This window comes from Aethalodelphis obliquidens, unplaced genomic scaffold, assembly GCF_003676395.1.
Source record: "Aethalodelphis obliquidens isolate GAN/ISIS:26980383/991018 unplaced genomic scaffold, ASM367639v1 scaffold43, whole genome shotgun sequence".
In the NCBI taxonomy this organism is placed as follows: domain Eukaryota; kingdom Metazoa; phylum Chordata; class Mammalia; order Artiodactyla; family Delphinidae; genus Aethalodelphis; species Aethalodelphis obliquidens.
In genome coordinates, this window is record NW_020837987.1 from 12,715,851 (window position 1) to 12,730,722 (window position 14,872).

Below are 14,872 nucleotides of genomic sequence, written 5' to 3' on the forward strand. Positions count from 1 at the left end.
GTAGTTGTGGTGCACGGGCTTAGTAGCTCCGCGGCATGTGGGATCTTCCTGGACCAGGGCTCGAACCCGCATCCTTTGCATTGGCAGGCGGATTCTTAACCCCTGCGCCACCAGGGAAGTCCCCCGGAGCCGTCCTTTAAACACAAGGACAGACACCTCAGGGTGATGTGTGCACTGCCCCCCACCTCCTCCAAGACAGGGCTCACAGATTCTGCACGCGCCCCTCTGCAGGGAAGGAGAGCAGGAAGAGTAGCCACTGTTCCAATCTGATTTTATTGAAAAGGAAACATACAAAAATCATGTACAAAAAAAATTAACCAAACATGTACAGAAAATTCATTCCGGTATCTACAGCAGCGCATATACAGTATTTTACAGGCTGGGCCATCCCTCCCCGCTCCCAGACTCCTCCCTCTTCTGAGATTCCCCCCCTCCCTGACTCCCCGTTTCCCCCCAGCGCTTCGCCCTGGGGACTAAGGCTGGGGCGGTTTCCGCCAAAATATCCCACCCCCCAAATGAATGCCAGTGGTCACACGTGCTCTCTTCTAAACCTATGCAATGGGATTGATGGGGGGGCGGGGGGTGGTCTCGGGCAGAGCACAGGATTCACAGTCTGGGCCCCTCCTGGCCACCCCCAGATGAAGGTGAGGCAGGCATGCCCACCACCCGCCGGCTGGCTCAGGGAAGATGGCTGGGCGCTGGGCTGGGGCGGCCGTCAGACACACCCCACTCTCTGGCTCCAGGAGGCTAGTGGTCACGTTTGGCTCATTTGCTCTTCACGGGCCCCCTCCCCGGGAGGAGGGGGGGAAGCACCAGGGGCCTGAGGCCAGGCCCAAAGTGAAGGAACACTGGGAGAGAGAGAGAGAGAGACACCCCCCCACACCAGTGTCACCCCTGCAGCTGGAACGGGCAGCCAGCACCAGCAGCCTTTCCTGAGATGGTGATGGGCGGCAGAGGCGGGCGGCTCAGTCCCCACCGCCTCGGTCACCGCCGCCTTCAGACGCTGAGTCCGTCAGCCCTCTCTCCCCTGGCTCCTCAGCCAGGGACCCAGGAGTCCACATCTCCGTCAGTGCCCCGCAGGCTAGGCCGGGGCTGGGTCCGGAGTGGCTGCCCTGGCCCGCCCCTGGGACAGGCAGGGCTGGTAGTCCAGTATGCTACATGGTGCAGAAAAAGTCCCCCGCACTGGCCAGGGCGTCAGGAGGTGGGAGGGTCCTGCCCCCCACGTCCCCGACGTCCACCGGGCGGGTGCAGGCACCTAATTGGGCTCCATCTCGGGGGCTCCGCGGCCCCTGGGTAAGGGCAGGAGTCCCATGATGAGATTGTACAGGACCCTCCAGGGGGAGGGGCGGTGTCGCTGCTGCTCCTCTTGTCTCTAGGGAAAGAGAGCGAAGACCAAGTTAGAGTGGCCCTGAGATGGGCGCGCGTAGGTGGTCGGGTCGAAGGGCAGCGAGGAACAGGGCACGGTTCTAAGAGTGAGCTACGCCCTCAACCAACCCTCTGAGGTCGGTGCTATTATTATTGTTCATCGGGTCCAGATACATTTCTCTGCCTACCTTGGGCCAAGGTCCTCTGGAACATGAGACTAGGACGGAAGGGATGCAGACAATGTCCTCAGCACAGGGCCTGCACGTATTAGCTGTGGTCTCCTAGTCCCTGGTCTCCAGATGAGAAAGTTACCCAACCAAAGTCACACGGGGCTGAGGGGTGGGGCTGGATTGCAGCCCATCTGCGCTCCCATAAAAGGCTGGTGAGCCACACAGGAGGAGGCAGGGAGCCCACAGTCTCAGCAATTCTAGAACAATCTGTGGAAGAACTGGGAATGGTTCACCATCTGCGCTGAAGCTGCACGGAAGCATGTCGAGGTAAAGCTAACCCCCTGCCCTTTCCTCAGTGGCAGGATGGAGGCTGGGGGTAGCCTCTAGGACCATCTCAGTTCCACAGTGTTAGAAACGAAGGAAGCTAGATACAAGAAAAGGCCTCCCACCAATAAAAATTAACAATACTAAAAAACTTATGAATACCTATAGTACTCTCCACTCCCTGTACTGAATGCAGGGCTAAATCCGGTGCTAATTAGCAGGGCCCACCTAATCTCATCCCCACAAGGTGGGAAGGAGAAACCCATTTTACAGATGTGAACAAGGTCAGATAGGGCTTCCCTGGTGGTGCAGTGGTTGAAAGTCCGCCTGCCAATGCAGGGGACACGGGTTCGTGCCCTGGTCTGGGAAGATCCCACATGCCGCGGAGTGGCTGGGCCCGTGAGCCATGGCCGCTGAGCCTGTGGGTCCGGAGCCTGTGCTCCACAACGGGAGAGGCCACAACAGTGAGAGGCCCGTGTACCGCAAAAAAAAAAAATAAACCATCCTAATGATCCTAATGGGGTGCCTGGGGGTGGGCTGCCTGGTACCAGCCTGCCTCCTTATCACTCCCCACTAAACTTTGCAGCCAGGAGAAGGTGGCCAAGGGGACACATCAGATTGGCAGAAATTTAAAAGCCTGCCGCTCTTACACTGCTGTGGAGTGCCACCTGGCACAGTCACCTTGGTGAGCAGGCTATCATTTACTAAGGTTGAGGGCCGGCAGACCAGACAGGTATCTGCTCTGGAGACACATGCGTGCACCTGGAGATGTGTATTTTTTGGAAGAGCCAAAAAAAAAGCCCAAATCAACCAACAAAAATAAATAAATAAATAAATAAATTTTTGAGACATTTCTCACCAATGAGAAAATGAACAAGGATACTACATGTCGATCCAATAAAATGCTACATGGCCATGAAAATGAATGAATTTAAAGCTCCTTTGCCCATATGGATGAATCTCGAGCCTAACACTGAGAAGCAGAGAGTTTGGAGAGGAACACATACTGTATCATGTATATTAAGTCTGAAACGCGCCACAATCCTAAGCATTGTTTGTGGCCTGGTAAATATGTAGTAGAAGAATCAACACCTGCAGAGGAATGGACAGGCCAATTTGAGAGGTTTGAGAGGTTTCCTTTGGAAGGGGTGAGGGGAAGAGGGTCAGGGAGGGAAACAAGGAGCTTCACAACATCCGGTTTTTGTTTTTTCTTTGAATAAGCAAGCAGTGTGGGTGTAATGTTCAGGTTGGACAGATCTGGGTGGTGGGCGCCCTGGTGTTTGTTATTCTCTGCTCACTGCTGCAGGCTTCAAATATTTTGTTTTAATGAGAGGTCTGGCTGTGGGCCTTGGGGGCGGAGCCTCAAGCGGGGCGGGGCTTCCGGCGGGGCGGGCCTCCTCCGGGCCCGCCCCCGGCCCGCCCGGGAAGCGGGGTGGCGCGCCGCAGCCGCGCGGGCGGGCGGGAGGGGCGGGCGCGGCCGCGCCGCCGCTGCTGACTCACCGGCTATAAATAGCCCGGGATATATGAGCCGCTCAGCCGAGCGCCGCCCTCAGTCCCCGCGGCCGCGGACCCCGGGCGCGCTGCAGGGCTCGGGGATACGCCGGCCCCGGCCCTCCCCCGGGCTGTGACAGCGGCGGCGCGGGCCTTAGCCCTACGGCGGCTCCGCGGACACGCCGCCCCTCCCACCTGCCTGTCCCCAGCGCGACCCCGCCGCGCAGGGCGGCAGCTGCCGCACATCTGGCTGGGCCGCCGCAGCCCCCTCCCCGGCGGGAAGTCCCACCTGCCGTCTACCCCTCCCCCAGCACTCACCCGCCGTTCGTACAGCGCGTTGAGATCGTCCGCCATCCGCCGCAGCTGGGCCCCGATCTCTCGGGCCCACTGCTCCTCCTCCCCCCGGACTCCCGGGGCCGCTTGGGTGGGGCCGCCCGCCAGGGCCCCCGGGGCGCTGGGCACTGGCGATTCCAGGTGCTGCTCCGCGGGCGAGAGTGAGGGTTGTGGACCTGGGAAAAGCCGGGGGCCGTGGTCACACCCACCACCCCTCTAGGCCCTGAGGTGTCCCGGAGGGACCCGTTATCCAGGGCCTACTTCTCCCTTTTCCAGCCGCCTGATTTCTCTCCTGCACCCCACCTCATTTTAGAGATTCTGTTTTCCCCTTTAAGAGCCAGATTTCTCAGCTCCTACTCCCCAGGCAAAAAAGAAGTCCTGGGGAGGCCTTCCTGGGGTCACCTGTCTAGCCAGCCACCACCTCACTACCCGTGTTAGTTTGGAAGTGCTTCCTCTTATCCTACCTAAATACTTCCAAAACGGTGCCAAATTTTGACTGCTCCACTCAACAGATGGGGAAACTGAGGCTCACCCTAAGAAGTGGCCCAAGGTCACACAGGGCTACGGTGACTGACTACACCCAGTCACAAGCCTCAGGTCTCCTGCCCTCTAGTGTCCAACCACAGTGAAGCCACACCCCCGGATGTGGCCGAGGCCTGGAAACCAGGCGGCCAGACTGTGGCTGCCTCTGAGCAGGGGCCTGGGGGCTGGGATGCGGGAGATGCCTTCCTGCCTCCTCCCCACACGCACATTCTGAGCTCCCCTGACGTCTCTTCCTCCCTTCTGTCACGCCAGGTCCTGGCACGAGGGATCCCTGAGACCTAAAATCAGGGCCTCAGTTTCCACACCTGTGACTCTGGTCTAGAAATCGGGTCTCCTCTTGCCGCTGCTGCCAAGGAGCAGAGCCGGGGAAGTTTTCTCTCTCCTGATCTCTCTGGGGTCCGGGGATGGGGTGGGGAGGGAAACCGGGACAATCTTTCCATTGCCACCGAGTGTGCCGGCTGGGATGGGGCTAGCCGGGCACCACGGAGTTAACAGCCCATCAGGCAGGGGACCTTTAACCCTTCCCTCCCCAAGACCCGTCTCCCACCCTTTCCCCATACAATTGCCCCTCCCCCTCTCCTTCCTCCGGCCGGACTGCAGAGAGGGCGGGCCCTGGCCAAAGAGATGCAGATAAAAGGCAAAAGGCCACCCTCGACCCCTCCCCAATGTCCAGAAGTGACAGTCATCTCTGCCCACTCTCTCCAACTACAGTCCTCAGGGGGCTTCAGGGGACCCAGACCGGGAGAAGGGGGCTTGGAAACAGCTGTTGCCCGAGGCCCGGAAAAGGCCGTGGGCTGCAACTCGGGGACTGCAGTCAGATTCCAGGAGGGACTTCCCATTCGGCTTCCCCCCACCCCCTGCCTCCCACTCAGTCTTCCTGCTTCTTGCAACACAAAGACCACACTGGCCACACCCTCCCCGTGGCCCGGCCGGCTCGCCACCTCCCCCCACTCGCTCCCACTTCTCCGGTTCCTCCGTGTCTCTCTTTCCCTGCTCCCAGCATCCCTGGTGCGGGGCGGGCACTCACCGTCGGGGCGCGGGCCTCGGGGCCGGCTGCGAGGACCCCCAGGCCAGCGGGGGGCCCCCAGGGCGGCGGTGACGGCGGGCGGGGCGGTGGGGGCGCAGAGGTAGGCGGCGGGCAGCAGGGCGGGGGCGGCGGGGGCAGCAGGCAGGCCGGGTTCGCAGAGGCCGCAGGATACGGCCGAGGGCACCAGGCGGCTGAGGGGGAAGGGACGCGGGCCGTCGCGGGCCAGGCCCTCTACGGGCTCGGGGGAGCTGCCCTCCTGGCGTGCTCGGGCCATGGCGCTCCCTGGGGCCTGCAGGACAGGGCAGAGGGATGCGGTCAGCCGGGAAGTGCAGGGACCCATCCCACCCGGGGTACACAGGGCACCCCACTCCTGTACACATGGCAGGCCAGGCAGCCCAGGGCTGGTGCCCACAACACACGCAGGGCCCAGTCGGAGGGGACTGTAGGTGCGTGTGATGGCCCCTCAAGACACATCCCTCCGGGCTGACCCGAGGCCTGGGCTGGCCGGAATAGCCTCCCGTGCACATGGTGATGGGCACACATGAGGGACAAGGAGGCACAGGATGGCTGTCACAGCAAGGACAAGGGCTCAGGCAGGACCCAGACTTGTGGGTCTGTCAGGTGTGTGTGTGTGTATGAGGGCTGACAGCCCCGCAACACAAACTCACCCAACGTGGGACTCACACAGGGCCTGGGCTGGTGGGATTAACTTCCGGAACACAGTGATGGGCACACAGGGAGGGCAGCCAGGCACTGTGATGCCTCGCAACACACATGGGGACTCACACAGGACCCAAAGGGGTGTGTGTGGAGGGTACACAACACACACACAAAGGCTCACGCAGGACTGGCCAGCCAGACCTCCCACCTCGTCTCCCATTTGCACAGAAACATTGAGATGTCCCAGGACAGACACATACAAACACTGACCAAAACGTGGACACACACATACACACAGGCCACAGGAAGAACTATCCCCACAATGCAGAGTGGCTGGCACAACCCATCCCCTCCACCCCATACACACACATATACAAACTGTCAGGATCTCACCCGCTGAGCCACTGTTAATAGGCCCACAGACACACACATACACACTATGCAGCCCTCACAAGCACAGACAGAAACACACACCAAATAGGCACTGCCACACTTCTCAAACACACATGCCCCTCCCGACAACACACGCGCAATAGATAAGACCCACACACCTCAGTACTCACACACATATCAACACAAAACAGACCTCCATGGACACACACATGGACCGACACAACCGAAACACACCCACTTGTCACCAACTCTCAGACCCCAGGACACATGTAAAGCTGGCACACACAGACACATGTCATCAGACCCAGATGCATCACCACATGCCGGCAACAACACAGAGACGCAACAGCAGAACAGCAGACACCAACCCTCCCTCCTCCCCCAACCTCCAAACACCATCACCAACTGTCAGCCCCGGACACACACGCAAATGCACGCGTGCATGCACGCACACACGCGCACACACACACACACTACAGCTAACTCTAATCCTACACTGCCCTGGCAGCGCGCACACCTAAAGCACCCACAGAAAACACTGGTCTCACGTGACTGACATAAACACTACACACACGCAGCCCACATGACACACATGAGCCAGCCAGCCGATCAGAGACAAGCCCCTCAGACCCAACACACACACACACACACACACACACGCACACACACACGGGCTCAGACACAGCCTCATACAAGAGGCTGCCAGCAACATCCACTGACTGCTCTGCTCAGACCCCACAGAGCCCAGCTCCTCAATTCCTAGACGCCGATGCCAGACACACAAGGCAAACACAGACCAGACAACCCCCAGCACACACACACACACACAGACACACACACCACGCAGAACTCACACAGACACCTGGAGAGAAAACAGACATCGGCACTGGGCAGGCACACCATCACAAACGCTTAGCTGAGCCACATGCCCTGGAGATAGTCACAGACAGTCACAGACAGTACACACAGGCAAGATACACAAGCACACACAAACACAGCACATCGGGCAAGACACACATGTAAACACACAAACAGCTCACTCAAGCAACACATCAACACACTACAACCACACACTATAACACAGGCAGGCAATACAGACCCACAGAATCACCCCCAAACAGCACACACAGACAACTCTCACAGAGGACACAACACAGGTACACCACACATAAACAGAGCACCCGCCTTCAGGCGCGGCGTACGCAGACAGAACCCCACACAAACACGCATGCGGACGGCGCGCACACCACGACGGGCCACAGCCCCACCATTCCCCGGGACTGACACAAGCACTCCCTGCAGACCCCAGCACAAACTCGGAGCCAGACACACGCACACACCCAGGCGAGACACCTGCAGATCCACAACCCCGCACACGCGCGCTCCCACGGCGGGCCCAGACGCCCCCCTGCGCTGTCACAGCCCCCCCCCACCCCGCCGCCGCCACGTGCGCCCGCCCCGCCCGCCAGGCGAGCGCGGGGCCAATAACAGGCTGTTGCTGGGGCGCAGCCCCCGCCCGCAGGAGCCGCAGACTTCACGGCCCGCGAGCCGCCCCCTGTCGCCGCCCCCGGCGGGCGCGCGCGCCCGGGGTGTGGCCGCCCCTCCACGCCGTTCCCCCCCCACCCCCCGCCCCCCCCGGACTGCAGGGGCCGGGGCAGTCGGGGTCGACTCACTTCCCCGGAGCCGCACTGGCCGCCAGGGGACGCTGCCGAGCCCGCACCCCATTGTTTGTAAACAAACCCGTCAGACCGCTGAGGCACCTGCGCTCTCGGACCCTCAGTGCCTCCCGCCCAGCGACACCAGCCTCATGGGGGGTGGGGAGGGCAGGGAGAGAGGGAGGCACGGTGTAGGGACTCAGCGTCCCCCCCACTGCTCTCCGAGTGCACTCCCGCCACCTCCTCCAGGGAGCCCACCCGGCCTGGCCAATCGCCGCTGGCTGGGACTTGGGGCGCGCACACTCACCCCGGGGGCATGAACACGCCGGAGGGGACGGTGATGGGGGGCGGGCGGCTTCCTTCAGGAGGGCGCGCCCGCCGAGCGCCGCTCGCTGCGGCTGCTGCTGTGGCTGCTGCTGCTGCTGCTGCTGCTGCTGCTGCTGCTCTAACTGCAGTGGCTGCCGCTGTTGCCGTTGCTGTTGCTGCCTCGGCTTCTCCTCGGGCCGCAGGCGCGTCCGCGTCCTGGCCGCCGCCGCTGCTGGTTTCGCTGCCGCCGCCGCCGCCACCAGGCACCCGCTCGCATGTGGCTCGCGCCGCGTCTCAGGCCGCCCGGCAGATCCCGGGCCCGCTCGGCGGCAGCCCCGCCCCGCCCCGCCCCCGCCTGGCGGATCCCACGCCCCGCCCCCGCGTGACGCCACTGCCCCGCCCGCCAGCCGCGGACAAGTCGGGACTTGCTGGCGCGCGCCGCGCCCCCAACCTCGGCGCGGGGGGTTTCCCTGCAACCGGGGGCGGGGCAGGGCCTGGCCCGGGGCGCGGAGGCGCGCTGATCGGCCGCTCAGACAGCGGGACAGCCGGACACACACACTGACACACTGACTGGGACCCACAGACACACACACCCAGAGACGTGTACGGAGACTGACCGTCTGGCGCTCCAGGGTACACAAAGTCACGTGCTGACAGGGCCTCGGGGACAAGCCGACTTGCAGACACACAAATGCACACACCCTGGACAGAGGCGTGGACGCACAAACGCACACACTGACGGAGCACTCACACATCCAGACACAAATACATAATCTGACTTGCTAACAGGGTCACTGGGACGCACATACTACAATGTCAGGGACACACACAGTTGCACAAACACCCACAATGCTGAGCACACCTAGACCCACAAACCTATCAGGTTCACAAGCATGCCCACTGAGCAGGTACCCACAACACACACACAGTCTGAGAGCTTCTCAGGAAATAGAAACTTCCTGATAGGCTCAGCTGAACACACACACATACACACACAACACCTGTCACAGGGACACCTGGACACACAGCTTGATCTCGATGAAACTCCTACAGAGACACACACAAACACACCCACCCCAGCTCACAACTGACACATTAAAATTGTCAGAAATTGACCGTCACAGACACAGATCAAGTCAGACATAAATTCCCCCCATCAACAGACAGTCACAAAGTCACACCTGTGACAGGTTCCTGCTAACTGGCCCACTGATGGGACACTCCAGAAGCGTGCACATCTGACCACACTCGCCACGAGTCTGGTGGGGGAACCAGGGCTATGAGAAAGCCCCGGGCACCTGGCACGGGACATGCCCGGGCAGTCCCTGCAGTGACTCTCACTCGGGTTTTCTGCCTTTCAGTTCCCTTTCCTTTCTCAGTTTCCCATTGTCACTCCTTCCCCCACTCTGATGTGGTCACTAGGTGGTGTCCTGCTCCCCCACAAAGACTCTGGGTTCTGTCTCCCCTGCACCTTCCATTTCCTCTATGTCACACCGCAAACCAAACTGTGTCATCACAGGGCAAGTGTCCTCTGAGTGCCCAGCTCTGGGCTAGCCGAGAAGGGGTGCCAGACCCCAGCAAAGGTGGGCATATCCAGGTTCTCAAATTTGGTTCCCTCCAAGGCCAGACCCTTCGACTTCTCAAGAGCAGAAAACGCAGATCTCAAGGGTAATCTCCCTACTTTGAATATTGAGGACTAATTCAGCCTCCCTCTCTCCTTCCCTTTCCTTCCCTCATTCATTCATTTCCCCTTCCTTCCTTTCCTCCAGTGTTTTTTTTAAATCTTTTAAAATATTTATTTTAATTTTTTGGCTGCACTGCCCAGCTTGTAGGATCTTAGTTCTGTAACTAAGAGATTGAACCTGAGTCCTCGGCAGTGAAAGTGCAGAGCCCTAACCACTGGACCACTGGGGAATTCCCCGTCCAGTGTTTTTCAAACTGTGGGTCATGACCCACACGAGCAAACCATGGACTGTGAAATCACTTGTGTGGATCTTATTCTGTTTTATTGAAGTTTATTGAGATATATTCATATGCCATAAAATTCATTCTTTTTAGGTGTATAGTTTGGTGAGTTGGGACAAATGTACGCTACTGTACACCACCACAATTGAGATTTGGACCGTTTCTATCACCCCCAAAACTTCCCTTGTGCCTTTTTATAGTCAGTCCCTTTTACCTGCAACTTTAGCAGCTCTTGACCAGACTTAAAAAAAAAACAAAACAGAATATAATTAAAAAAAATTATGAAGTCAGAGGAAATATTGTTTCCTGAAAATTTTATGTATAGTGGATACATACCGAGCCGCAAAGAAAATGGATGTATTGCTGACTGTAGGTTGAAGTTAACGGTGCTTGAGGGATGCTGCTTTAGACGTTTATTAAATGAGATCATTCATGGAAGTCACTGAATACAGTGTCTTACACGTATAAGTGCCTAATAAATGTTGGCTACTATCACTAGTATAACTAATTATTGTCAGTGTTTGCTCTGTGCCTGGCAGTGATCACGTTGGGAGAGAGGCTCGCAGACCAGCCTGTACCCCTTACTCCCCTTACTCACTGATCAGCGCCCTAAAGCTGCCTAGTCTAGGACTGGACACCAGGAGGCCAGATGTGCTGGAATGTTCTTCTGAGAAGAAAATGAGTGTGAAGGAATCTGGCTTGGTGGGTAGGAGTGGGAGAGGAGAGGGCCAAGAATCTACCAGGCCATAAGCATTGGCACCAGTCAAGATCCTCCCCACTATGTAGTCCAGATTCTGTTCCAAATTCTGGCATCCTCTTACCCCCAGACCAGGGATCTCAAACTCAAGAGCCAATATGAAATAAATGAGAGAAGTGAGTCCAGTGTAAGACAACAGGGCATGGTGGGGACTGTGGCTAAGGAGAGAAAGTGTGTTTCTCCTAGAGACATACAAAGTCAAAATTAAAAACTATATTGTGACTGGCTGAAGGGCTGCCTTTTTGAGACCCCCTACCCTAGGGGCCCAAGGAAGGAGAAGCCCCAGCCTCTGTCTTCCAGACTAAATTCCCCTCCACACCTACACCAGCAGGTCTCCTGAGGGACCAAGGGACTCCCTCCTCTAAGTTCCTGGAGGAGCATTCTGGGCCTCCAGCCCTGCCTCTGGTCCCTGCTCCCCTGGAGAGGGGCCGAGAGGCTCTGAAGACCTGAGCAGGCAGCAATGCCTCTGATAGAGGATTAGAAACAGAGGCGAATAAAGGTACAAACAGAGAAGGAGTCAGATGAGGGGAATGGAGGGAGTCAGAAAGAGAGAGGGAGAGACCAGATGGAGAGAAAGTGAGAGGGATCAGGGATGGAGGGATGGCTTGGCTCAGGTCGGCAGTCAGGCTTGGCAGAGAGTGGAGGTTGTTTTTCTGGTTGTTTCTGTTTTTGTTGTTGTTTTGTTGTTGTTTGGGGCTGCTGGCATGCAGGATCTTAGTTCCCTGACCAGGGATTGAACCCGGGCCCCCTGCAGAGGAAGCGCGAAGTCCTAACCACTGGACCGCCAGGGAAGTCCCTAGAGCAGTTTCTTAATCTGTTCTCTACTGACATTTGAGGCCGGATGATTCCTTGTTGTCTTGTGCTTTGTAGGATGTTCATTAGTCACTCTGACCTCTATCCACTAGATGCCAGTAGCACCCCCTCCCTCTGTGACAATCCAAAATGTCTCCAAACACTGCTAGATGTGCCCTGGGGGAGGCAAAATCAACCCAGGTTGAGAACCATTGGCTAAAAGAAATCCGTTAGGGTCTCCATAACTGTGGCTCAACCCCCCCAAAGCCTACACAAAAACTCACCCAAGAGCCGGAGCTCTGGGAACTTGAGGGCCTGACCTAGAATCCCCAGCTCGGCCACCTTCTGGCTGTGTGACATTGGGCAAGTTGTCACGTCTCTGTGCCTCAATTTCCTCACCTGTGAGTTGGGACAGCACAGGTCCCTACCTCATAGGATTGTGCAGAGTAAGAAGGTCAGTAAAAATCGGGCTTCCCTGGTGGCGCAGTTGTTGAGAGTCCGCCTGCCGATGCAGGGGACACGGGTTCGTGCCCCGGTCCGGGAAGATCCCATATGCCGCGGAGCGGCTAGGCCCGTGAGCCATGGCCGCTGAGCCTGCGCGTCGGGAGCCTGTGCTCCGCAACGGGAGAGGCCACAACAGTGAGAGGCCCGTGTACTGCAAAAATAAATAAATAAATAAATAAATAAATAAATAAATAAATAAATAAATAAAAGAAACCACTGGGGCCTCCGTGGGTCCTTAATACATGTTACCCATCATTACTACTACCAGTGTGGGGGGCTTGGGGCAGGGGTTTCAAACCGCGCCCGCAGGCCAGCCACTAAGGTGTTTCTCCAGGCCGGCACAGTTTCTCATTTTGAATTAATGCCTCTCAAAGGGACATTCAACACAGTGAAGAGATAGAGCCTCCAGACTTCGGAGCCAGGCTGCCTGCGTTCAAATGATGAACGCGAGGAAGTAGCTTCCTCTCTCTGAGCCTCAGTTTCCACACGTGTACAAAGGGGATCACCGTAGGACCCCCAAATGAAACGTGAAGATTAAATGAGTTCCTATTTGTAACGCACGTAGAAGAGTGCCCGGCAGCAGCTGGCTCCGTGTGAAGTCCCGCTTAAAGAAAATAAATGTCCCAGCTAGTTCACTGCAGACCCATAACCTTCCCTAACATCTTGAATGCCGTTCCGGGGAAGTAGATTTCTCAGCACGGGAGAGGGAGTTGGGAAGGACTTAACTTTTCACTGCAGGCTCTGAGTCCTGGCTTTCCGCGGTGGGGAGGGGGCCTCCTGGGTCCCCTCAGTGCAGCCGGCCTCCCAGGCCCGGAGGCTGGACGGGAGCCTGGTGGGGGCTGGGCGGGGGCGCCGGTGTCCGCGGGGTCCGAGCGGCCAGCGCGTGTGAAGGTTACCGCTCCCTGGCGGGGCGGGGGCCGCGCGCTGTTGCTGGGGTCTGCGGGGCCTGCCTGCGCCCGCGCCCCCCCTCCTTCCCGGCCAGCCAGTGAGCGGTACCCGCCGCCGTTGCCAGGGGAAACTCGCCGCCCCGTTACCCAGCAACAAGCCTGGCCCAACCAGGCGCGAGGACCCCCCAGGCCCCGCCCGCCGCTGCCCACCGCGTGCCCAATGCCAGGCGGGCAGAGCCGGCCCGGCTCCCGGAGACGGCGAGCGCGCTCATTGGCCGCCGCAGCGCCCGCCCGCCCGCCCGGATCTGGGGGAGCCCTCGGCGCGGGGGGCGGGGAGCCGGGCCCCGGGGAGCTGCCAGGCTCACTGCCTGCAAGCCTGCGGCCGGCTGGGGTGAGGCCCGGACTGGGCACTGTCCTCCCTCCCCCGCCGCCCTCCTCCCCCGCCCCATACTCGCACTCTGGGGCGAGGATGGGCACTTGGGGTGGGCTGGAAAGAGAGGCTGCGCCTCCCATCCCTCCCCAGCAAGGTACGCTAGAGATGGCCTTGTGAAAACAGAGAGCAAGTGTTCCCCTCCCAGAAGGAGTCCTGGGCATCCTGACCTCGTGAAGACAGGGGCTGGTTGTCCGCACAACACGCCCCCCACTACGCGCCCCAAACAGGATTCAGGCACCGTGACTTTTAAAAACAGGGGCTGAGGATCCCCCACCAGAAAAGGACTCAGGCGTCCTGAGCCCATAAAAATAGGGGTTCCCCCCTCCCCAAAGGACTCAGGGTGCCCTGTCCTGTGACAACAGAGATATGAACCACCTCCCCCAAGGGGAATGCTGGTTTCCCAGTCCCTGGAAAGAAGGGTTGCGGATGCCCCCAGAAGGGCACCCAAGCAGGTCTGATTCTGGGAAAGTTAGAACTAGGCACTCCACCCCCACAGGAAACAGGGGCTCAAGCCTTTGGGCCCCAAAGCATAATATGCCTCAGAGCCCCTGGGCATCCTGGTCCCTCACCATATTGATACCGGAAGACCCCACACATACACCAGGTACCAGACCCTCAGGTGTCCAGTTCATCCGGAGGACCATCTGCCCAGCCCCAAGGTGTAGACTGCCAGCCCCCCTCCCCTCCGAGTCATTTCCCCCGGGGTCTAGCTTGTTGATCTCCCAGGAAGCAGGCATCTGAGCCCACAGCCATCCCCTCTCCTCCCTGGTACTCAACCTACACCCCTCCCCCTGCCCACACACATGCCAAGGACCCAGGAGTCTAAGCCCCCAGTGTCTCAGACCCCCCCATCCAGACACCTGGCGAGGTGACCCAGCCCCTCGCCGTGGTGCAGGGGGCCCATTCCCCGTCCTGGGGCCCTGGGATGCCCAAGACCCTAGATCTGGTAGATCCAGTCTCCCAGTGCCTTTAGTTGGCCACCAGGGATCCAGGACTGGGAGCCTCCAGCCTCAAGGGGTCCTGATGTGAGTGCCCAGGCCACTCCAGAGAGGCTCAGATTCCTCAGTCCCCACCCCCGGGAGACCCAGGCAGCGGAGCCCCCAGCTCCAGACCCTGGTTGAATCCAGGTGCGGCCTGCCCCTACCCTGGTACCTGGGGGGGTGGGGGGGCGGAGTCGAGGATTACTCAGCCTCCAGAATGAGGCGATGACATCATCCTTGGGGGGGTTTGACTAACGGCCGCGCTGGGGGGGGGGGGGGGGGGGGGG

General features: G+C 59.1%; 1 protein-coding gene across 5 annotated transcripts; it reads right to left on the reverse strand.

The window, feature by feature from the left end:
• Window positions 1–254: 254 nt before the first annotated feature.
• On the reverse strand, window positions 255–9,974 carry BBC3 (BCL2 binding component 3). Of its 5 annotated transcripts, none has more exons than XM_027079975.1 (4): window positions 9,449–9,974; window positions 5,254–5,542; window positions 3,669–3,859; window positions 255–1,372 (listed from the first exon to the last, which is right to left on the reverse strand). In XM_027079975.1, the coding sequence occupies exons 1-4, from the start codon at window positions 9,503–9,505 to the stop codon at window positions 1,256–1,258; spliced, it is 654 nt and encodes a 217-aa protein (XP_026935776.1). In that variant the 5' UTR covers window positions 9,506–9,974; the 3' UTR covers window positions 255–1,255. The 5 variants fall into 5 exon arrangements, with proteins under 5 accessions (XP_026935776.1, XP_026935777.1, XP_026935778.1 ...); XM_027079976.1 differs by lacking the exon at window positions 9,449–9,974 and adding an exon at window positions 8,269–8,558; XM_027079977.1 differs by lacking the exon at window positions 9,449–9,974 and adding an exon at window positions 5,922–8,244.
• Between the last annotated feature and the right edge of the window lie 4,898 nt (window positions 9,975–14,872).